The sequence below is a fragment of the Muscardinus avellanarius genome (genome assembly GCF_963383645.1).
Source record: "Muscardinus avellanarius genome assembly, chromosome: X".
Taxonomy (NCBI): domain Eukaryota; kingdom Metazoa; phylum Chordata; class Mammalia; order Rodentia; family Gliridae; genus Muscardinus; species Muscardinus avellanarius.
The window spans coordinates 41007868-41033062 of NC_137792.1; the positions used below are offsets into that span (position 1 = coordinate 41007868).

The window sequence follows — 25195 nt, forward strand, 5'->3', positions numbered from 1 at the left end:
TCCCAAATGCTGGGATTACAAGCGTGCACCACCATACTCGGCTCAGTTTGGTGTGTTTGGTTATGGCAGGTGTCTTAAGCACTGAAGCAGGTGGAGGGAAAGAGACTAAGCAAGTATGAGTGAAGTTAATTCTGTTATAGTTTTGGACAAAACATTTCTCAGATGTTTAAAAGGTCAATGCGAGGACATGAGTAGAATCTGACTTAATAATTAAGGCAATAGACGTGATGCACGCCTGTAATCCCAGTATTTGGGAGACTGAGACAGGAGGATCATAGGTTCAAAGCTACTTCGTGAGGCCCTTTGCAACTCAGTGAGACCCTGTTTCAAAATAAAGAATAAAATGTAGGGCTGGAGGTGTAGCTTGGAGGTAGAATGACCCTGGGTTCAATCTACCACAAAAATAAATAAAAATTTAAAAATAGGGCTGAAGGTGTAACTTGAAGGTAGAATGCCTCTGGGTTCAATCCCTAGTACTACCCCCAAAAAAGTTAAAGTAAACTGGATGTGGTGGCACATACTTGTAATCCCAGTAACTGGGAGGCTGAGATAGGAGGATCACAGTTTCACAGCCAGCCTCAGCAAATTAGCAAGACCCTGTTTCAAAATAAAAAGTAAAAGCTGGGAATGGTGGCATCATACTTCTATAATCCCAGTACTTGGGAGGCAGAGACAGGTGGATGGCAAGTTCAAGGCCAGCCTTAGCAACTTAGGCCCTCAGCAACTTAGGGAGTCTGTTTCCAAAAAAAAAAAAAAAAAAACAGGACTGGGAGTATAGCTCAGAGATAGACTGTCCTTTGGTTCAATCCCCAGCACCACAAAAAATAAGATAAAAATAAAATCAGTCTGGGGGTATAGTGTGGAGGTAGACCATCCCTGAGTTCTTTTCCTAGTATCACACACAACACACATTCACAAAGTTAAGGCAACAAAGGAGACAGATAAAATGTGAAGATAGATACCAGTCATCCAACCAACATCTGCAGGCCATATGAAGAGGGTTTTTAACCAAAGTAGCCTTTAGGTCCCTGAAGAGTAACCTAGGCAACCGTATCATACCCACATGGCAGAAGTGACATCTCCACAAAACTAATGGGAGACTAAGAGTGTTTCACCTGGCTGTGCAAACTCCAAGAGCAGTGGTTCTTAAGTCAACTAAGTGAGTGAAGCTACAGGGGTTATCTCGGTTCCTCCCTGGTGATAGTGCCGCCAGAGACCCCAGGAAGGCCAGGCAAGCAGAAGAGTGGTGGGCAGGAAGCCAGGGCCAAGTGTGGGGCCCCCAGGGAGCCAGGGTGTCAGGAAAGAGGTTGTGAAATGTCAGCTGAGTCCAGAGCAGAGGCTCCCCAGTGCTATATATAAGCACTGAAGGGAAAATTGGGTGATGTTCAGCTCAGGATGGACAAGGCTCTGCCTGTGACTCAGAGGAAATAGAATTTTTACCCCAACATAGATTTTATATTGTAGTACTGGGGCTTAAACTCAGGGGTGTTCTACTTTTTAAAATTGTATTTATTTATTTATTTATTTATTTGCGGGTCTGAGGATGGAACCACCCAGGGGCATTCGACCTCTGAGCTACACCCCCTGCCCTATTTTTTATTCATTATTTATTTATCTTTTTGTATGTGTGTGGTACTGGGGTTCCTGGAAGCCCTTCTACCTCCGGGCTACACTCCCAGACCTATTTTTACATTTTTATTTGGAAACAGGGTCTCCTAAGCCAGCATACGCGGCTGGCTTCGAACCTGCGCAATCCTCCTCTCTGCCTCCCAAGCGCGGGGATTACAAGCGTGTGCCACCACGCCTGGCTTATTCTTTATTTTGAAACAGGGTCTCACTGAGTTGCAAAGGACCTCACTAAGTAGCTGAGGCTGGATGCAAACTGTGATCCTCCGGTCTTGTGTTCCCAAATGCTGGTATTACAAGTGTGCGCCACCACACCTGGCTTCCTGCTCTACTTTTTATTCTTTATTTTGAAACAGGGAGCCGGGTGTGGTGGTGCACGCTTGTAATCCCAACATTTGGGAGGCTAAGACAGGAGGATCTCAGGTTTGAAGCCAGCCTCAGCTACTTACTGGGGCCCTTTGCAACTCAGTGAGACCCTGTTTCCAAAGAAAGAATAAAAATAGAGCTGGGGGTGTCACTCTGAGTTAGAATGCCCCCTGGGTTCCATCCCCAGTATCGAAGAAAAAAAAAAAAAAACAGGTTCTGAGTTGTGGAGGGAGGGCCTCACTAAGAAGCTAAGGCTGTCCACAAACCGTGAAACTACAGTCTCAGCCTCTCAAATGCTGGGATTACAAGCATGCGCCACCACACCTGGCTTTTTTTTTTTTTTTTTTTTTTTTTTTGGTGGTACTGGGGGTGGAACCCAGGGGCTTTTCTACCTCCGGACTATACTCCCAGACCTATTTTTATATTTTTTTATTTGGAAACCGGACTATATTCCCAGACCTATTTTTTTTATATTTTTTTATTTGGAAACAGGGTCTCACTAAGTGGCTGAGTGCCTTACTAGGTAGCTGAGGCTGGCTTCGAACCTGTATGATCCTCCTGTTTCAGCCTCCCAAGTGCAGGGATTACAGGCGTGTGTCACCACATCCGGCTTTTTATTTATTTATTTTTAAACAGGGTTTCTCTAAGTTACTTCCCACTGGCCTTGAACCTAGGATCAAGTACCGGAATTGCAGATGTGCCTAACCCTCAATATAGTCTTTTTCCCCCTGTGGTGCTGAGAATTGAACCCAGGGGCATTCTACTACTGAGTTCCACTCCCAGCCCTATTTTATTTTTTTTATTTTGCAGCAGGGTCTCACTAAGTGGCCAAGGGTCTTGTTAAGTTGCTGAGGCTGGCCTGGAACCTACAATCCTCCTGTCTCAGCCACTCAAGTACTGTGATGAAAGGTGTGTGTCACCAAGCCCAGCTAGACATAATTGTGTGTGTGTGTGTGTGTGTGTGTGTGTGTGTGTGTGTGTTACTAGAGCTTGAACCCAGGGGCACTCCGTCTCTGAGCTATACCCCCAGCACCATTTTTTAGATTGAAACAGGTTCTCAGTAAATTAGTGCACACTGAGCCAGGTGTGGTGGCACATGCTTGTAATCCCAGCATTTGGGAGGCTGAGACAGGAGGATCACAGTTCAGAGCCAGCCTCAGCTACCTAGTGAGGCCTTTTGCAATTCAGTGAGACTCTGTTTCAAAATCAAGAATAAAAGCCGGGCATGGTGGTGCACACTTGCAATCCCAGCATTTGGGAGGCTGAGACCAGAGGATTAGGGTTCGCAGACAGCCTCAGCTACTTAGTGAGGCCCTCCACAACTCAGTGAGACTCTGTTTCAAAATAAAGAATACAAAATTTGACATGAAGTATAGCTTGGAGTCAAATGCCCCTGGGTTCCATCCCCAGACCCGCAAAAAAAAAAAATCAAGAATAAAAACATAGGTCTGGGAGTGTAACTTGGAGGTAGAATCCCCCTGAGTTCCATCCCCAGTACTGCAAAAAAAAAAAAAAATTAGTGCACACCGGCCTCAAACCTGCAATCATCCTGTCTCAGTGTCTCAAATACCAGGATTACAGTGTACACCACCATGCCCAGCTGAGCGTAGAGTTTTAATTAAGTAATCACTTCCATACTTGAAAATAGAAAGAGGGGAGAAACGGATGTCGTGGTATACACCTGTAGTCCTAGCTATTTGGGATGCTAGGAGGATTGCTTGAGCCCAGGGCTTCCAGACCAGCCTGTCCAACGTAGTAAGATCCTGTCTCAAAAAGAACAGGGAAAAGGGGGAAATTTCATATATTTCTAGTGGCCTGTATATACACAAAAAATACCTGGGAGAGCCGGGCGTGGTGGTGCATGCCTGGAATCTCAGTTCTTGGGAGGCTGGGACAGGAGGATTGCAGGTTTGAAGCCAGTCTCGGCTTACTTAGTGAGACTCTTAGCAACCTAGAAAGACCCTGTTTCCAAATAAAAAATAAAAAGGCTGGGGGTGTAGCTCAGAGGTGAACTGTCCTTGGGCTCAGTCCCCAGCACCACCATCACCACAACACGTTATCTGAGAGGCTGGAAATGTAGCTCAGTGGTAGGCTGCTTGCGTAGCATGTGTGAGGGCCGCATTTCCTCCCTCACAACCACAATAAAATAAAATATTGTCTGGAAGACAAATATCACTTAAACACCTGAATTGTTTTCATAAGAACATAGATAGCGATACCATTTTGACCTGTTAGGTTGGTGAACACCCAGGTGAAAGTAGCGGTCAAATACTCACACCAGCTCCTCTTCTCTCTAGCTTGAGCCTGCTCTGTTCACGTGTCCATTCCTCTACTGGGGCCTTGGTGCTTACTGCTCCCTCTGCCTGGAACACTCTGCCAAGATAACTTTTTTTTTTTTTTTTTTTTTTTTTTTGCGGGTTTGGGGATGGAACCCAGGGGCATTTGACCTCAGAGCTACACCCCTTGCCCTATTTTTTTTTTTTTGGTGGTACTGGGGTTCCTGGAAGCCCTTCTACCTCCGGGCTACACTCCCAGACCTATTTTATATTTTTTATTTGGAAACAGGGTCTCTTAAAGCCAGCGTGGCTGGCTTCGAACCTGCGCGATCCTCCTGTCTCTGCCTCCCAAGCACGGGGATTACAAGCATGCGCCACCACACCCGGCCCCCTGCCCTATTTTTTATTTTTTATTTTGAAACCAGGTCTCACTGAGTTGCAGAGGGCCTCACTAAGTAGCTGAGGCTGTCCGCGAACCGGAACCGCGATCCTCCAGGTCTCAGCCTCCCCAATGCTGGGATTACAAGCATGCGCCACCACGCCCGGCTTGCCAAGATAACTTTGAGGCTTGTTCCTTCTAGGCAGCCTAGGACCCTGCTCCTGGTCCCCTCCTCTGCAAGGCCTCCCTGCTGGCTCCTCACCCATATCATTTATTTACTTTATCAGGAATTATCAGTGGGGTGTGGTAGTACCCTCCTGTAATCTCAGTACTTGGGAGGCTGAGACAGGAGATTACAAGTTTGAGGCCAGTCTCAGCAATTTAGTGACACTGTCAGCAGCTTAGACTCTGTTTAAGATAAAAAAAAAATAAAAGTAAAAGCCGGGCGTGGTGGCACACACGCTTATAATCCCAGGGAAGATCGCGGTTCGTGAACAGCCTCAACTATATAGTGAGGCCTTCCGTAACTTAGTGAGACCCTGTTTCAAAATAAAGAATAAAATATAGGGCAGGGGGTGTAGCTCGGAGGTCAAATGCCCCTGGGTTCCATCCCCAGACCCGGAAAAAAAAAGCAAAAAAAATAAAAATAAGCTGGGCATGGTGGTACAGGCTTGTAATCTCCTCACTTGGGAGGCAGAGACAGGAGGATTGCACAGTTTTGAAGCCAGCCTCGCTGGCTTAAGAGACCCTGTTTCCAAATAAAAATATAAAATAGATCTGGAGTGTAGCCCGGAAGTAGAAGGGTTTCCAGGAACCCCAGTACCACCAAAATAAATAAATAAATATAAAAAATAAAATTGGCTGGGAGTATAGCTCAGAGGTAGAATGTCCCCTGGGTTCAATCCCTAATACCAAAAATAAAAAAGAAATTATCCTTTCTTTTGCAAGATCAGGGATCTGAAAAGAGGCAGAAGACTATAGAGCATAGGCTTTGTGGGCCATGGAGTCTGTATTGCATTCTTCAGCTCCACTACAAAACCAAAAACCATGTGCAAACTCTCTTTATGGTGCTGGGGATGGAACCCAGGGGCTTTCTACTTCCGGGCTATACTCCCAGACCTATTTATACTTTATTTGGAAACAGGGTCTTACTAAGTTGCTGAAAGCCTCACTAAGTAGCTGAGGCTGGCTTCGAACCTGTGCGATCCTCCTGTCTCGGCCTCCCAAGCGCGGGGGTTACAAGCGTGCGCCACCATAACCGGCCAAGCCAAACTTTTCAATAAAACTTTAGCAACACTGAAAGATGAGTTTCAGACAAATGCCAGTGTCTCGAAATAGTCTTCTTTTTTCCCAATCATATAGAAATATATACCATTCCTAGCTTAAGGGCCATACGGTAATAGGCTGCAGGCTGAATTTGGCCTGGAGGTCAGTTTTCCCAACTCTTGTGTTGGAACATCATTGCCTGCTTGATTCATCGCTCTTTCCCAACCTGGCACAAAGTAGGCTCTCAATAGATGTTAAGTAGCCAGGCAGGGTGGATTGTAATCCCAGTACTTGGGAGGCTGAGACAGGAGGATCGCCAAGTTCAAAACCAGCCTCAGCAAGGAGTGAGTGAGACTTTCATCAACCTAGTGAGAACCTGTTTCAAAATTTAAGAATAGAGCTGGGGATGTGGCTTCGAAGTAGAATGCCCCTGGGTTCAATCCCCAGTACCGCTAAAAAAAGAGAAAAAAAAAGAAATAGATGTTGAATGGGTAAGTGTTAGAGTTCGGATGTCATATCATGTGACCCCCTGGACCTCATTCTCTGGAGACGGGGCCAAATACAGCACATGTGTCTGCTGCTCTCTGACCCTTTATTTTGTTTTGTTTTGTTTTGGTACTGGGGATTGAACAAAGAGGCATTTTATAATACTCTGAGCTCCCCCCTCAGCCCCTTTTTATTTTTTATGTTGAAATAGAGTCTCACTAAGTTCCTGATACTGACCTCGAACCTGTGATCCTCCTGTTTCAGCCTCCCAAGTACTGATAGTACAAGTGTGTGCCACCATGCCCAGCGTGACTCTTTCTTTGTATGTATGGTACAGGATCGAAGGAAGGGGTACTCCACCCCTGAGTTATACACCCAACCTTATATTATTTATCTATTTAATTTTTGGTACCAGGATTGAAACCAGGGGTGGTCTACCTTTGAGCTACACCGCCATCCCTGTTTTATTATTATTACTTTATTTTATTTTATTGTAGTACTGGGGATGGAACCAGGGGCATTCTATCTCTGAGCTATACCCCCAGCCCTGTTTTTTATTCTTTATTCTTTATTTTTTGGTGGTACTGGGGGTAGAACCCAGGGGCTTTTCTACCTCCACGCTATACTTCCAAACCTATTTTATATTTTATTTGGAAACAGGGTCTCACTAAGTTGCTGAGAGCCTCACCTAAGTAGCTGAGGCTGGCTTTGAACCTGATGATCCTTCTGTCTCAGCCTCCCAAGCACTGGGATTACAAGCGTGTACCACCACACCTGGATTTTTATTCTTTATTTTGAAACAGGGCCTCACTAAGTTGTGGAGAATCTCACTAAGTAGCTGAGGCTGGTCTCAGCCTCCCAAAGTACTGGGATTATAAACGTGCACCACGTCGGGCGTGGTGGCGCACGCTTGTAATTCCCGCGCTTGGGAGGCGGAGACAGGAGGATCGCGCTGGTTCTGAGCCAGCCTCGCTGGCTTAAGAGACTCTGTTTCCACATAAAAATGTTAAAAAATAGGTCTGGGAGTGTAGCCCGTGGGAGTGTATACCGGAAGTAGAAGGGCTTCCAGGAACCCCAGTACCACCAAAATAATAATAATAATAATAATAATAATAATAATAATAATAATAAGCGTGCACCACTATGTCTGGCAAAGGTGGTTTTTTTTTTCCTTGCTCTTAAATTTTGTATTTTGGGGTCCTTTTTTGTCTTTTTGGAACTAGGGGTCAAATCCAAGGTGCTGCACTTGCACTGAGCTACATCCCAGCTCCTTATTTGTGTGTGTGTGGTACTGGGAACAGGAATCAGGGGCATTCTATGTCTGAACCATTTTGAAACAGGGTCTCACTAAGTTGCAGAGGGCCTCACTAAGTTACTGAGGCTGACCATGAACCTGCCATCCTCCTATCTCAGCCCCCTAAGTGCTAAGATTACAGGCATATGCCACTACACCCGGCTTTTATTTGGTATTATAAAATAGGGTCTCACTAAGTTCCCGAGGTTGGCTATAAACCTGTGATTCCCCCATCTTTTCCCTCTCTTCCCCTCTCCTCCCCTCCCATCTCCTCTTCTCCTTTCTCTGCTGCTCTCGAGAGCTAATAAGCTCTCTTCTTCTCCTCTCTGCTCTCTGCCATTATGCCCTGAGAACCAGTGGCCCCAGAGTCAATCTAACATGGGCTGAAACCTCTGGAACTGTGAGCAAATCACCCTTCCTTCCTCTAAGTTGTGGTCAGCAGGTATTCTGGGTCATGGCCATGAGGACACCGAGTGAGACCCTGGGTAAGTGAGCAAAATGACCGAATACCATGTCGTTGAAGGACTGGAGAAAGGAGTAGACATATTGAAGTGGGCAGTTCTGTTCAGTGCCTCAGTTTGCTCCTGCCTGCACTTACACTGGCAGAAGAAGTCTGCGCTGGGTAATGCTAGTAATTGGAAAGCGGAGACAGGAGGATTGCAGGTTGGAGGCTAGTCTCACCAACTTAGCAAGTCCCTCCACAACCTAGAGAGACCTGTTTCAAAATAAAAATCATTTTATTTATTTATTTATTTATTTATTTATTTATTTATTTATTTATTTATTTATTTTTGCAGTACTGGGGATGGAACCCAGGGACATTCTACCTCTGAGCTACACCCTAGCCCTATTTGGGGGTGGAGGGGTACCGGGAATAGAACTCAGGGGCATTCTAGCTCCGAGCTACACCCTGAGCCCGATTTTTTATTCTTTATTTTGAAACAGGGTCTCACTGAGTTGTAAAGGGCCTCACTAAGTAGCTGAGGTTGGCCATAAACCTCCATCCTCCTGTCTAAGCCTTCCAAATGCTGGGATTACAAGCGTGTGACACCACGCCTAGCTAATAAAAATCATTTAAGAAGGTCTGGGGTTATATAGCTCAGAGGTAGAATGTCCCTGTGTTCAGTCCCCATTTAATAAAAAGAACAATAACCTGGGCGTGGTGGCTTGTAATCCCCGCGCTTGGGAGGCTGAGACAGGAGGATCGCACAGGTTCGAAGCCAACCTCAGCTACTGAGTGAGGCTCTCGGCAACTTAGTGAGACCCTGTTTCCAAATAAAATAGAAAATAGGTCTGGGAGTACAGCCTGGAGGTAGAAAGCCTCTGGGTTCCACCCCCAGTACCCCTTCCAAAAAAATCAATAAATAAAAATTTAAAAAAAAGAAGAGAATGATCAGAAGTCTGAGGCCAATGTTGCAATTCAGCATCTTTTATTCTCCCCCTTTAGCCCGAGGGTAATCTTAACAAACAGTTTCAAGGATGGGGAGGGAGGCAGAGAGGAATGGGCTGGACAAGGACCCCCCAAGGACCTGGTCTCTTCCGTCCTTGTAGGGGCAGGATCCAGGCTCAGCATCCCGGGGGAAGGAGCCACTCCACAGACTCTGCTGTCCCTCACCTTGGACAGCCACATTAATGAGACCATCTGCCTCCACACCCCAGGCAGGAGGGTCCCAGGAGAGTGGCCCCAATTTCCTCCATGCACATATACGTGTGCGTGGGGACTGAGCTGGGCGGGGTAGGGCACGTCAGTGTCCAGGTACACGGCTCTGGCCTGTGGCCCAGTTGGCGAACATGAAGCCCAGGCTAACGACCATGAAGAGGACCCCCAGGGTACCAAAACACATGGCCTGCAGGTGAGAGGGAGAGAGGTGAGCCCCCAGAGAATGCATCCCAAGCTCATAGCTCCTTCCAGAGTGTCCCAGCTATTTCTTGCCCTCCTCTGGGCTCCCTTCCCTTTCCTTAGAGCCAGCACTTTCCTGTGAACCCCACTTCTATTGCCCCAGATGTCTTTGAGAGCAATCTCTCTTGCCCTCCTCCAAAGTGCTCCCACCTCTTCCCAGTAGTGCTCCTTCCATCTATCTGGAGAAAGCTCCCTCTATGCCAGCCTCCTCCTTTTATTTATTTATTATTTATTTATTTTTGCAAGGTGAGAGATAAAACCTGCAGCCTCATACCTGCACATGTGCTCGGCAAGGGCTTCAAGCACTGATCCACACCCCCAGCCCACCGGCCCCTCCTTTCTTCCTTCTCTTCTCCCTCCCTCCCTCCCTCCCTCCCTCCCTCCTTCCTCCTCCTCCTCCAATCCTAGGGCATTCTACCTCTGGGTTGCACCCCCATACCTCCAGTTGTTTCTTTTTTGTTGTTGTTTTCTTTTGTTTTTTATTTATTGTGTGTGTGTGTGTGGTACTAGGGATGGAACCCAGGGGCTTTCTACCTCCAGGCTATCCTCCCAGACCTATTTTTATACTTTATTTGGAAACAGGGTCTCACTAAGTTGCTGAGAGCCTCACTAAGTAGCTGAGGCTGGCTTCGAACCTGTGCGATCCTCCTGGCTCAGCCTCCCAAGTACTAGGATCACAAGCGTGCGCCACCACGCCCGGCTCGTTGTTTTGTTTTGAAACAGAGTCTGGCTAGGTTCCTGAGAGTCTGGCTACATTGCTGAGGCTGTCCTCAAACCTGTCTCAGCCTCTCAAGTACTGATATTATAGGCATGTGCCACCAAGCCTGGCTACCGGCCCCTTGTAGAATGCTCCCTATACCTTCCCAGACCCTGCTAGTGTGGGGTATTACTCTAGCCTTTCTCCAGATGATCGCCTTTATTCTTCCACACCACCCAGCCCTCCTGAGACTGTGACTCCGATTTCCAGCCACCCTGGAATGCTGCCTCTTCCCCCAGCCCTCGGTTGGATGCTTACCTGGATTTTGGGCCAGGAGAAGAGGGGCTCCACCTCAGAGGGTACAATGCGGAGGTAGAAGATGCTGGGAAGGATGAAGATGAGGCTGGGGGCTGAGGTGGATCCTGGAGAACAAGAAGGGACGGGAGTGAACCTGAGTGTGGACGTGCCGTCCATAACAGGCAGGGCAAAGGAATGGAGCTGAAGATACCGACCGATAACCCCAAAGATATCCCTGATGGTCGGCACACAGATGACGAGGACATTGACCAAAACCAGCAGGATCAGGGCTATGGCCACATGCCGTGGCCAGCTGAAGGCCTTGGTCGGGAAGAACAACTGCTGCAGGGCCCGGCGGATCTGTGGCAGAGAAAGGGCAGGACAGGAGTCAGGATGGGGATCCTGTCTTTACCCTCTCTCTCAGATTTCCCCCTCCTGCTTCCTGTCTATGGCTCCATTTTGCCCATCCATGTGTCCCTCAACCTTCTGAATGAGCGTCCTGCCTCCGCCTCTTCCTTCAGTCTGATCATGGATCTGCACTTCCCCCACCACCCGGAGTCCTCGCTCCCTCTCTCCGCCCATCTCTGCCATCCCATTTGACCATCACCTGCCCTTCTGTTCTGTCTGAAATCCCATTTACCCCACCTCCCACCTCTATTGGGGTGTGTGTGTGTGTGTGTGTGTGTGTGTGTGTGTGTGTGTGTGCTGTTGGGGATTGAACCCAGGGGCATTTGACCTCTGAGTTACACCCCCAGTCCTATCTTACTATTTTATTTTGAAACAGGATCTCACTAAGTTGCTTAAGGCCTCACTAAGTTACTAAGGCTAGCCTCAAATGTGCAATCCTCCTGTCTCATCTTTCCAAGTTCTGGGATTTCAGGTGTGTGCACCCTTACCTGGCCCCCCACCTCTATTATATCATTCTCACCTCCCCATCTGGGAGCTTTAGCCTCCTACATCTCACCACCTCAGCCTCCATCTTTTCCTACCCATCCTGTTTCTTCTTTTATTTATTTATTTATTTATTTATTTATTTATTTATTTATTTCGGCACTGGGGATAGAGTCCAGGGACATTCTATTTCCAAGCTACACCCCCAGCCCTATTTTTTTATGCTTTCTTTGTTTCTTTCCTTATTTGTTTGTTTGTTTTGTGGTATTGGGGATGGAACCCAGGGAACATTCTACCTCCGAGTGACACCCCAAGTCCCATTTATTAGTCTTTTTATTTTTGAAACAGGGTCTCGCTGAGTTGCAGAGGGCCTCACTAAGTAACAGGCTATCCGCAAACCTGGATCCTCTTGTTTTAGCTTCTCACTAAGTAGCTGAGGCTGTCTGCAAACCTGGATCCTCCCGTCTTAACCTCTCAAATGCTGGGATTACAAACATGCCACGCTCAGCTTACCTATTAATTTATGATTGGTACCAGGGATTGAATACTAGGGGCATTCTACCTCTGAAATGCCCCCAGCCCTTTTTTAAATTTATTTTGAAACAGGGTCTCACTAAGCTGCTGAGGCTGGCCTCATACCTCCTTTCTTAGCCTCCCAAGTACTAAAATTACAGGCATGTGTCACTGCACCTGACTCTGGCCATCTATTCAGGCTTCTGCCCTCTGACTGACCATTCTTGGCTCCCTCTTCTACATCGCCACCTATCTGTGCCTCCTCCTTCCAACTGACTTCTCCTGTCCCCTTGACACACTCTGTCTTGCCATCCACTTTCCCCCTTCTGTTTGACGATCTAGTTTTACCTTCTCTTGTCCATCTCACAACTCTCCCTTCCCTGTCTATCTGTCCCCACCTCTTCCACCTCTCCATCTCCACCCTCCATCCAGAAACCCATGCCCTCCAGCCCTGTCCCCGGGACCACGCACAGGAAACAGCACCACGGGCACGGTGAGGGTCACGGCGAGCAGCACTGCCAGGCGCACGCAGAGGATGAGCCGGTCATTCAGGTCGTACCTGTGTAACATCTCCTCTTCCACGCTGTCTGGACCACAGAACAGGGGACACAAGATGGAGGATGTGATCGGAATACCAGGACCAGGGACCAAGAAACCCGTGCCCGTAAACATGGTGATGAAAACCGACATGGGACCCATGCCCTCCCTTTGAAGACTGATAGGTCCAAGGTCACGGCAGGCAAGAGCTCAGAGCTCCTGCCCCAGTCTCAGCCCAGTCCCCGCTGTACTCACTGTAGAAGGTGAGGTATCCAAAGGTCGCCGTGAGCCCATACATACAGAACATAGCCCCAATGGACACGTTAGCCACTGCCTGCATCCTGCGCTGGGAAGGCCTAAGGGACACAGGTCATGGAGCTGTCATGCCTAGGCTTCTCATCCTGGCCTAGACAGGGCCAAGCCCCCACCCTCAAATCCCCTCCTCCCAGACTGCCACTCAGCTGGTACACACGAGGATGCACCCTGCCTCCCCTGTGAGATTAGCCAAACCTCCCCTTACCCCATATATCTTACCCTCTATATCTTACCCCATATGACCATCTCTACCTCTCCTCCCTATTTGACCTTCACGGACTCTCCCTTCCATCTGACCACCCAAGCTGTCCTTCTGTCTTTTTTATGGTACTGGGGTTTGAACCTAGGGTTGCTGTATCGCTGAGCTACACCTCAAGCCCTATTTATATTTTTTTTTTACTTTTTTTGACAATGGGGATTGAACCCAGGGACATTCTACCTCCGAGCTCCTCTCCCAGCCCTTTTAATTTTTTATTTCAAAACAAGATCTCCCTAGGTTGCTGAGAATCTTGCTAAGTTTCTGAGGTTGGTCTCAAACCTATGATCCTCCTGTCTCAGCCTCCCTCCCAAGTACTGGGATTACAAACATGCACCGCCATATCCAGGCGTCTTTCTGTCTTATCACCCACCCAACCCCCCCCATCCATCTGACCATCTCTGTCTCCATGCAGGCCACCGCCCCTCCATCTGATCTCTGTTCCCAACTCATTCACACTTGGACTGGACGTTAAAATAGTAGACTACTAAGCCGGGCATGGTGGCGCACGCTTGTAACCCCAGCATTTGGGAGGCTGAGACCGGAGGATCGCAAACCTCAGCTACTTAGTGAGGCCCTCTGCAACTCAGTGAGACCCTGTTTCAAAATAATGAATAAAAAGTAGGGCTGGGGGTGGAGCTCGGAGGTAGAATGCCCCTGAGTTCCATCCCCAGTACCGCAAAAGAAAAAATAGTAGACTACTTAGCCTCAATCAGTAAGGTCACCACCCCAAGACCTCCGAGGCCTCCTGGCCACTCCAAACTCCTCGATCGGCACCACACAACCACCATCCTGCTGCCATCTCAGGGCCTCGGTGGGGACCCACCCCAGCTGCCCCTCACACACACACCCGACGCCTGCCACTCACTGGCAGAGCTCTGTGTAGATGGGCAGCACCTCAGGGTGGCAGACGAAGGCAAAAGCCATAATGGGTATTGTGTAGGACATCTGGAAGAATGGTTCAAGTACACCAGGTTAGAACCCACAGGGGATTAGAGGATCCTCTCCTCCCTGGCACCGCCACCACCCTCTGCACCAGACACATGGAAGCCCCCCAATACCTGAGACGGCCCTGAGCAGGATGCAGCGTGGACAGGACCAGAGGGTAGAGGGTCTTGGTGCGGTGCCAGCTGCCACACCTACATACCCACCTGTGAGTCCACTGTGAACATGCGGGCCTCGCAGCTGCTGTTGAGCCCCTGGCCAGGGAGACTCAGGGAGGCTTCGCTCTCCATTGCTGTCTCGTTGTAACTTGCTACACAGCTAAGCTGGAACTTCTTATAGATGACCTGGGGCGTGCGGGAGTAGGGAAGCAAGGTCATGAGGCAGGATATGTCCCAGTGTCCCAAACCCTTCCCACCTTTCTCATGTCCTTCTCTCAGACTCACCGAAACAAGGAAAAACAGCATGCAGGTCAGAGAGAGACCGCTGGTATACCCCAGGTAGCCTGCAGGGGACAACATACAGAGCTCAGAAATGAATACCCACCCCCCAGCAAAGCCCAACCTTCAAGGCTTCTTCACGGGACTCACCTTTGCATAAGCTTTGTGTGTGGGGGTGCTAGAGATTGAACACAGAGGTTCACTACCACTACCACTGAGCTATATCGCCAGACCTTTTCATTTTTTTAATTCTTTTTTTTTTTTGCAGTACTAGGGATGGAACCCAGGAGCATTCTACCTCCAAGCTACACCCTCAGCCCTACTTTTTATTCTTCATTTTGAAACATGGTTTCACTAAGTTGTGGAGGGCCTCACTAAATAGCTGAGGCTGACCACAAATCTGCGATCCTCCTGTCTTAGCCTCCCAAGTACTGGGATTACAAGCATGCACCACCACACCCAGTCTTGTTTTGTTTTGTTTTTAATTTTGAGACAGGGTCTGGTTTAGTTGCTCAAGCTGGCCTTGAACCTGTGATCCTTCTGTCTCAGCCTCCTAAGCATTGGGGTTACAGGTGTGTGTCGCCACGCAGGACTCAGGGAGAGCTTGTTTAATGTGGGTTTTAACAGGCTAGTAGGAGCTTGCTATGGAAGGGAGTCTGGTCATAGTGGAAGTAAAAGCCTATATAGCCAGGCTTGGTGGCACATGCCTGTAATCCCAGGACTTGGGAGGCTGAGACAAGAAGATTACAGGTTTGAGGCCAGTGTGCGGTAACTTAGTGAGACTCTGTTTCTAAGTATAAAATAAAATGGGACTGGGGGTGTAGAACACCCTTGGGCTCAATCCCAAGTACCACAAAAAATTTAAACGTTTATGCAAAGGAGCCAGGTGTGTGGTATATGCTTGTAATCTCAGCTACTAGGGAGGCTGAAGCAGAAGGATCACACATATTGGGGGCCAATTGGCAACTTAGTGAGACCCTCAGCAAGTTTTGAAACCCTATCTCTAAAAAATAAGCCAGGCGGCTGGGCATGGTGGCGCACGCTTGTAATCCCCGCGCTTGGGAGGCTGAGACAGGAGGATCGCACGGGTTCGAAGCCAGCCTCAGCTACTTAGTGAGGCTCTCAGCAACTTAGTGAGACCCTGTTTCCAAATAAAATAGAAAATAGGTCTGGGAGTACAGCCCGGAGGTAGAAAGTCACTGGGTTCCACCCCCAGTACCACAAAAATAAAAAATAAATAAAAATAAATTAAAAAATAAAAAATAAGCCAGGCGATGGTAGAGTATACTTGTAATCCTAGTACTTGGGAGGCTAAGACAGAAGGGTTGCAGGTTTGCAATCAGCCTCAGCAACTTGTGAGGCCCTCTGCAACTTGGTGAGACCCTGTTTCAAAATAAAGAATAAAAAATCATCTGGGGGTGGTGGTGCACACTTGTAATCCCAGCATTCAGGAGGCTGAGACTGGAGGATCGCACAGGTTTGAAGCCAGCCTCAGCTACTTAGTGAGGCCCTCTGCAACTTAGTGAGGCCCTGTTTCAAAATAAAGAATAAAAAAAAATAGAGCAGGGGGTGTAGCTTGGAGGTCAAATGCCTCTGGGTTCCATCCCCAGAACCACACACACAAAAAAATCAGGCTGGGGGTGAAGCTAAGAAGTAGAATACCTCTGGGTTCAATCCCCAGTAAAACACACACAAACACACACACACACACACACACACACACACACACATACACACACACACACAGGGCTGGGGCTGGGGGTGTAGTTCAGAGGTCTACTGCCCCTGAATTCAATCCCCAGTTCACAAACAAGCTTCCTCTGGCGTTCTCCAGCCCTTGAAAAAGGGAATTTTCTCAGTCTAGTTCCCACTTTCTAGCCCTGCTACCCAATGACCTATGCAGGAAGCGTCTTACCCAAGTGTTTCATGAGCGCCAGGGGCAAGATGATCAGTACGCTGACGATGATGATGAGGTTGTTTCCCTTCAAAAACCAGCCCCTAGTGAGATGGGAAGACACAGAGCTTAGCTGCCCCTGACGAAAACTCTCAGGCTAACGCTCATGGAAGACGCCAGACGGGCAGATTTCTGCCTTCAGACAGGAGCCGAGTGAACACCTCAGCTCAGAAGCCGTTCAAGTGATTACAGCAATAAATGGCACAAGGAGATTGACTGAAAAAATCAGAATGACTAGGACATCATCAGTTGGACACCTTCGGTTGGGATACAGCCAAAAACATAAGTACAGCTAGTCATGTGACATCAGATTCCCAAGTGGACATACAATCAGATGGCCAAATACCTCAAATCACTTGGACTGTGTGTGTGTGTGTGTGTGTGTGTGTGTGTGTGTGTTTACTGAAGAACCCAGAGGCATTCTACCTTTGAGCTACACTCCCAGCCCCATTTTATTTATTATTTGGAAACAGGGTCTCACTGGGGTGATTAGAGTCTCATTACTCACTGAGGCTGTCCTTGAACCTGAGATCCTCCTGTCTCAGCCTCCCAGGTACTGAGATTAAAAGTGTGTGCCACTACGCCCGGAAAATCACTTGGACTTGATGTGAAAACCAGTCCAACAGAAGGTGTCAGACACAAAGACAGAAGTAGTTATGATTCTGGGATGTCTAACAGGTAGAGTAGTCTCAAGGGAGCCGGGCAGGAACAGAGTCAATTGAAACTTCTGAAACACATGTGCTTGTTTAACAGTTCAGTGTTTGTTGGATGCCTGATTTGGCCACACAGCCAAAGAGAGAGTGCAATAGAGTCAGAATCAGCAAATGACGCCAGGCGTGGTGGCGCACGCTTGTAATCCCCGCGCTTGGGAGGCAGAGACAGGAGGATCGCAGGTTCGAAGCCAGCCGCGCTGGCGTAAGAGACCCTGTTTCAAAAATATAAAATAGGTCTGGTAGTGCAGCCCGGAGGTAGAAGGGCTTCCAGGAACCCCAGTACCACCAAAAAAAAAAAAAAAGAATCAGCAAATTACCACATTATTGGGACCAAGGTCAAAGAAAGAGAGGAATCAAGCCAGGCATGGTGGCTCATGCTTGTAACTTAGTGAAACCTTGTTTCAAAATAAAAATAAAACAGGACTGGAGGTATAGTTTGGAAGTAGAATGCCCCTCTGTTCAATCACCAGTACCAAAACAAAAAACAAAAAACAAAACAAGAGCCAGGCATGGTGGCACATGCTTGTGATCCCAGCATTCGGGAGGCTGAGACAGGAGGATAAAGGTTCTCGGGCAGCCTCAGCTACTTAGTGAGGCCCTTTGCAACTCAGTGAGACCCTATTTCAAAATAAAGAAAGCTGGGAGTGGTGGCACAGGCTTGTAATCCCAGAGTTTGGGAGGCTGAGACAGAGGATCACAGTTCGTGGCCAGCCTCAGCTACTTAGTGAGGCCCTCCTCAACTTAGTGAGACCCTGTTTCAAAATAAAGAATAAGCCGGGTGTGGTGGCGCACGCTTGTAATCCCCATGCTTGGGAAGCTGAGACAGGAGGATCGCACAGGCTTGAAGCCAGCCTCAGCTACTGAATGAGGCTCTCAGCAACTTAGTTAAGAGACCCTATTTCCAAATAAAATATAAAATAGGTCTGGGAGTATAGCCCAGAGGTAGAAAACCCCTGGGTTCCACCCCCAATACCACCCAAAAAAAGAATAAAAAATAGAGCAGGGGGTGTAGCTCAGAGGTTGAATGCCCCTAGGTTCTATCCCCAGACTCACCAAACAAAGAATAAAAAAATAGGGCTGGGGTATAGCTCGGAGGTAGAATGTCCCTGGATTCCTTCTCCAGTACCACACACACACAAAAAAAAAAACAAGGAAATCATACAGATATTAGAGGGCAAGATAGCCTACTAATATAGAACTGGCTGGACAAATGTTTATTTGTTCAAAAGAACTTTTCTTTCTCCCTCTTTCTCTTTTGTGGTACTGGGAATGGAGTCCAGGGGCATTCTACCTCTGAGCTACACCCCCATCCCTATTTTATTTTTATTTTGAAACAGAGTCTCACTAGGTTGATGAGAGTCTCACGACTTGCTGAGGTTGTACTGGAACTGGTGATCCTCCTATCTCAGCCTCTCGAGTACTGGGATTACAAGTGTGTGCCTCCACACCCAGTAAAAACTTGTATTTCTTCTGTGCCATCCTGGAGATTATCTAGAGCATTTGCACACTTTAGGTAAGCACTCTACTGCTTAGCTACACACCCAGCACGTTTTATTTTATATTTTGTGATATTGGAGATTGAATCCCAGGAACATTCTACCCCTGACCTACATCCTCAGCCCTATTTCTTTGTGTGTGGTACTGGGAATTAAGCCCAGAGGCTTTCTACTTCCACACTAAACCCCAGCCCTGTTCTGTTTTATTTTATTTTTTGAAACAAGGTCTCACTAAACTGCTGACAGCCTCAGTAAGCTGCTAAGGCTAACTTCGAGTGTGTGAGATTCCAGAGTCAGGGTTAGGCCCAGAACACACAGAGCTGTGTGTCAAAACAGGCAGAGAGGAGCCAGACACAGAAGCACACACCTGTATTCCCAGTGCCTGGGAAGCTGTGACAGGAGGATCGCAGGTTCGAGGCCAGTGCACGGTAACTTAGCAAGACCCTGTTTCAAAATAAAAAAGTAGAAAGGGCTGAGGGTATAGCTCAGAGGTAGAGTGTAGAGCACTCCTGAGTTCAATGTTTAACACCACAGAAAAACATATTGTGGGGGTAGAGGGTATAACTCAGTGCTAGAACGCTTCATTCAAGAGGCCCTGGGTTCCACCCCCCAGCACCATATAGAGGCAGTGAGGTGTGTGCAGTGCAGAACCCACCGCATGCTGTGGGCACACATGATCATGCCAGTAGTCCCACTGTACACGCAGCAACCACACAGACTACACCAGTAGGATGGATCCAGAATCCAACACACAGGCAGGACAACATGCAACCACCACAGAGGATGGACACGGTCATAATCAAAGATCACACACAAAGCTGGGTTGGTAGCGCACACCTGGGAGGAGGCTGAGACAGGAGGATCACAGGTTCAAAGCCAGCTTCAGCAACTTAGAAAGACTTTGTTTCCAAGTTAAAAATAAAAAGGCTGGTAGGGGGTTGTAGCTTGGTAGTGGAATACCAAAAATAAAATAACACACACACACACACACACACACACACACACACACCACAACCAGAGAGGATTTGCCACAAGAGTCACCAGATTATTGACACCGTCAGAGAAAATCAGACATAGGTGTCACCGCAGCACACCATGTACACACACACACACACACACATCAGAGTTAGAGAGTCCAGCAGCCTAGTGGACCCAGAATTAGCTGGACAGGGAAAGTCAGAGAAGCCAAGTGTCAGACACATTGTTGGAATCACAGCACACGGGACACAGCTGTCATCCATCGCGTGGCTGGCCAGAGAATCAGCCAGTATTACAGTTACCAAAGCAAATCAAGAAAGTCCTTGTCTACTGGATGTGTATAGTCACACACATGCATGGTCCTTCCTCGTCAGTGCACCCTGGACGTGGACTCAGAATCAGCACCTGGTCTGTTGGACTCCTATAATTAGCAACATACTGCCTCCCATCCAAGTACTAGCCAGGCCCGACCCTTCTTAGCTTCTGAAATCAGGCAAGATGGGGTGTGGTCAGGGTGCTAGACCCACACACTGTCTATATCACAAGGCACAGGAGTCCCAGTCTGACCCCATTGGCCTGCCCAACGGTCTCAAAGTAGAACACCCACCAGTCAGGAGGACACAGCTGGACCACATGGGCAAAGTCAAGGCTTTGCAGGCCAGCCAGGGCCATTGTCCACTCACCCCTTGGGGTCCTCATCCAGAAAGGTGCCGAGGACCAGGGGGAGTTCAGATTTGATGATGAACAGGTAACTGGACATGGCTGGAAGAGATGGGGGAGAGTGTAAGCCAGAGGATCCCCCTCATCCTCCCAGCCTGTCTTCACCAGCCTCACTTGGGAAAGCCCACCTCAACCCACCCTCTTCCCCCCAGATAACTCCCACCTCCCAGGATCCTCACCTCCAACATTGTGCAGACAGATGACAGCGGCCACCACCACCTTTCCCGCAGACCCGAATGCCCTTTGTCCCAGCTGCTCATAGGCTCGGATGCCTGGGGGGTGCGAACAGGAAGGAGCAGGTTGTGGGTTCTGCAGGCCAGGTCAGGGGTGAGGAGTAGGAGGGGCCAGAGGGTCTGGGAGCTGGGGTGGAGGAGGGCTTGCCTCTAGCTAATGGATGCTGGAGGTGAGGGCTAAGTAGCTAGGGTTGACCTAAGTGGTCTGGGTGGTGGCATATGAGGCCAGGGGAGGTTAGAGGCTGGAGATGTGTGTGTACGTGTGTGTGTGTGTGTGTGTGTGTGTGAGACCAAGGGGCATTCTACCTCTAAGCTCTAAGCTGCACCCCCAGCCTTCTTATTATCATTATTATTAGTAGTAGTGATAGTGGTACTGGGGATTGAACCCAGGGGCACTCTACCTCTGAGCTACACCCCCAGTCCTAACATTATTATTATTATTATTATTATTATTATTATTATTATTATTACATTTAGTACTGGGAATGGAACTCAGAGGCATTGTACCTCTGAGTTATACCCTGATCCTTAATTTTTATTCTTTCTTTTTTTATTTGGTGGTACAGGGGGTGGAACCCAGGGGCTTTTCTACCTCCGGGCTATCCTCCCACACCTATTTTATACTTTATTTGGAAACAGGGTCTCACTGAGTTGCTGAGAGCCTCACTAAGTAGCTGAGGCTGGCTTCAAACCTGTGTGATCCTCCTGTCTCAGCCTTCCAAGCGCTGCGATTACAAGCGTGCGCCACCACGCCCGGATTAACTATTTTGAAGCAAGGTCTCACTAAGTTGTAGAGGGCCTTGTTAAATTGCTGAGGCTGTCTTTGAACCTGTGATCCTCCTGTCTCAGTCTCCCAAGTACTGGGATTACAAGCATGCCCCACCACGCCAGCTCTCTATTTTTTATTTATTTTTATTTTTTTTTTGTGTGTGTGGTACTGGGAGTGGAACCCAGGAGCTTTTTTTTTAACCTCCGGGCTATACTCCCAGACCTATTTTATACTTTATTTGGAAACAGGGTCTCACTAAGTTGCTGAGAGCCTCACTAAGTAGCTGAGGCTGGCTTTGAACCTGTGCGATCCTCCTATCTCAGCCTCCCAAGAGCTGGGATTACAAGCGTGCGCCACCATGCCTGGCTTCTATTTATTTATTTATTTATTTAGGTGGTACTGGAGATGGAACCCTTCTACCTCCAGGCTACACTCCCAGACCTATTTTTATACTTTTTTTAAATTTGGAAACAGGGTCTCTTAAGCCAGCGCAGCTGGCTTCAAACCTGCCTGTTCCTCCTGTCTCCGCCTCCCAAGCGCGGGGATTACAAGCGTGCGCCACCACGCCCGCCTCTTTTTAAACAGAGTCTCAGGAAGTTGCTGAGGCTGGCCTCAAACCTGTTTCAGCCTTCCAAGTAATGGGATTACAGGCACACACCATCATGCCTGGCTGGAACTGAGGATCCTGACGCCAGGATATGGACAGAGGCAGTGGCAGCTGGGAAAGGGGGCTGAGGAGTGGGGCTTGGGGCTGTGCGGATAAGGAGAGCTATGGACTAACGGCGGGGTTAGAGATGGAGTGCAGCAATCTGGGGATGGGGAAGGTCTGAGGCCATATCGATCCGTAGGGGTTGGGAATTGGAAGTGAAGGATCTAGGATCCCAGATAAAGTCTGGGAGCCAGGGTTGAAGGTGGAGTCCGGGGTGCTAGGTCTCGGATGTGGGGTCAGGGTGGCATGTCCAGTGTGTGAGGTTCTAGTTGATGTCTGGGGCATGAGGTCAGGGATTTGGGTGTGAGCCTGAGCTCCAAGGTCTGGGTTGAGTTCTAGAACTGGGTCTGGGGTCTGCGTTCCAAAGGAACAGGGATGGAGACAGGGATCCGGGCTCTGGATCTCACCTACAACACCAGCGCAGGTCAGCAGGAGGTGGATGGAATACGAAGACAAAAGCGCTATGCACAGCAGCAGGGCCCTGAGAAAGACAGCACAGCTCAGCCTCCCGCGTGCCCCGCCCCCCCTGCGCCCCTCCCCGCCCCCTCGGGACTCACAGGAAGAAGAGGACTCCCGTGTGGGCCATGGCATAGGCCAGCCCCAGGATGCCGCTTCCCATGATGGCGTTGCTGAGGTTGAACACCGACATCCCAAATGATGTCTTCCCTTCAAACTACGGGCAAAGGGCAAATTCCGAGCACACATGGAGAGAGGGGACCGGGGAGGGAGACTACTGCCAGGGCCAGGAAAAGACTGGGTGAGGGTTTGGGTAAATGGGGTGCGAAGAAGCCCAAGGAGGGCTATGGGAGGAGGCTGGAAGGGAAAAAGAGTTGAAGAAACTGGGGCAGGGGGCGCTGCAAGGAGGGAAAGCAGGAGAAACTTGGGAGGGGGAGAGCCACTAAAAGTGGAGAGGAGCAGGGCTGCCGAGGGGAGTTTGAGGGACAAGCGATCAACTGAGGAGGGAAGCTTTTTTTTTTTTTTTTTTTTTGGTGGCACTGGGGGTGGAACCCAGAGGCTTCTACCTCCGGGCTATACTCCCAGACCTATTTTATATTTTATTTGGAAACAGGGTCTCACTAAGTTGCTGAGAGCCTCACTAAGTAGCTGAGGCTGGCTGCAAACCTGCGCGATCCTCCTGTCTCAGCCTTCCCAAGCGCTGGGATTACAAGCGTGCGCCACCACAGCCAGCTCAGGAAGCATTTTCTACAGGGAGAGCCCAAGAGGGCGCAAGCAGGGATGGAAGGAAGCCGGAGGGGGGGGGGATGCTAAGCAAGGCAAAAGCCTGGGGGAGGGGAGTAGTGGGGAGAGGGAGGGAGCAAGACTGATCCTGCTGGCTTGCTTACATCCATGAACTGGACCGGCTTCCTCCCAGGAGCAGGACCATGGCCAGGCAGGAAGCCCTCCTGCTCTTGCCTGTAGCTGGATAGAGCAGGGAAATAGAGGCAGGTGAGAAGGTGATCTTGACCTTCTCGAGCCTATATCCTTGGGCCCCCTGACTCACCCCACAGCACCCGCAGGGAAGGTTCTGTTCATCTTTGGGTCCTGCATTTCCATCCTGTGGGCAAAGAAATGGGGCAGGAGGGTCAGAGATGGAGCAGAGGGCCAGGTAAAGTGGCACACGCCTGTAATCCCAGTACTTGGGAGGCTGAGGCAGGAGAATCACAGGTTGGGGACCAGCCTCAGCAAATAGCTAAGCCCTCAGCAACTTAGTGAGACCCGTTTCAAAATACAATAAAATAGGACTGGGCTGGGAGTATAGCTCAGAAGGAGAATGCTTATGGGTTCAATCCTCAGTACCACAAAGTGGGGGGGGGGTTGTGGAGTAGCTGAGAGGTAGAATGCCCCTGGGTTCAATCCCCAGTATCCCCTTACCTGCCCCAGCAAATAGTGCTGGGTATTGTGACATATGCCTGTAACCCCAGTTACTGGGGAGGCCGAGGCAGCAAAAGTTTGAGGCTAGTCCAGGCAACTTCGTGAAACCCTCAGCAACTTAGCCAGACAGCCTTTCATAATAAATACACACATACACACACACACACACACACACACACACACACACACACACACATAGGGCTGAGGGGTAGCTCAGAGATAAAATGCTCTGGGTTCAATCCCAAGTACAAAATGAAAGGAAAGAATAAAGGAAGGAAGGAGAGAAAAGGAAAGGAAGAGAGAGGGAGAGAATGGAGCAGAGTCACTAAAAGGTTAAGAGAGCTGTATGAGGAAGGGGGAGTCACACAAAGGCAAAGGCTTTCAGGCATTCGGAAGGTCCTAGGCAGAAATCAAAGGAGCCCGAATGGCCCTCCTCCAGAGATAAAAGCGACCCCGCCGCGGGGGGCTGGGGTGTAGCCCAGTGGTAGAGCGCTTGCTGGGTGTTCCATCCCCAGCGCCGCCACACACACACAAAGTGACCCAGATGAAGGGCAAAAGTTTTGACCATACCAGAGACTGCCTGGTAGCCAAGAGATTTGGGAGGGAGGGAGGGAGAGAGAGAGAGAGAGAGAGAGAGACCGCGTGCGCGCCTCAGCGTTACAAACCGTCTCGGGGTTACGTGTTGAGGACTAATAGGCTAGAAGAAATGCCTTTTGAACTAACTGGCTGGGGTCCCGGGGGGGTCGTGTGGCCAGGTGATTGGGGCCGGGGTCGGCGGGGAGAGGACAAGTCCTCCTGGTAACTGACCAGGTCGGGCTGGAGGGGGGATGGTGGCTTATCTGGTCAGACCAGAGCCTCTCAGGAAACCGACACTTAGCTCACGGGGGTTTCTGAAATCGAGACTTAATTAATCTAACCCCAGAGACTCCTATTTCTTCCCCTTCTAGGGCTAATGGTATTTTCTAGGAACCTATCAAGTCTTAAAACACTCATCTCCTGGCAGAAGTCATTTTAGAGACACTTCCAGACTTGAGATCCTTGCTGGGCTTGGGGTGCCTCTGGAACCCGCCGGAGGGTGAGCTTGGCCATTTCCCCTCCTTCGCATGAGCCCTCTCTGTATAAAAGTCCCCCCACCAGGGCCTCATGTGTCTCCTGGGTTAGGGATGTCTCTGCCTTCCCCGTCCCCGTCCGTATCCCAGGTCTCCGTCTAGTGGATGTAGCTGGATGGAACGTCTCTGAAGAAACCCCCGACCCTGGGCTCACTTCCTGG

At 49.1% G+C, this 25195-nt stretch overlaps 1 protein-coding gene across 1 annotated transcript; it reads right to left on the reverse strand.

Annotated features, from left to right (window-relative positions):
* Positions 1 to 9438: 9438 nt before the first annotated feature.
* SLC38A5 (solute carrier family 38 member 5) lies at positions 9439 to 23607 on the reverse strand (the record flags this gene model as incomplete). Its single annotated transcript, XM_080718864.1, has 15 exons — positions 9439 to 9540; positions 10609 to 10712; positions 10803 to 10947; positions 12463 to 12578; positions 12784 to 12884; positions 13968 to 14047; positions 14251 to 14388; positions 14488 to 14546; positions 16397 to 16479; positions 20306 to 20384; positions 20522 to 20614; positions 22461 to 22534; positions 22611 to 22726; positions 23397 to 23472; positions 23555 to 23607. 15 exons carry the CDS (start codon positions 23605 to 23607, stop codon positions 9439 to 9441), a joined length of 1419 nt encoding a protein of 472 aa, XP_080574990.1.
* Positions 23608 to 25195: the final 1588 nt, after the last annotated feature.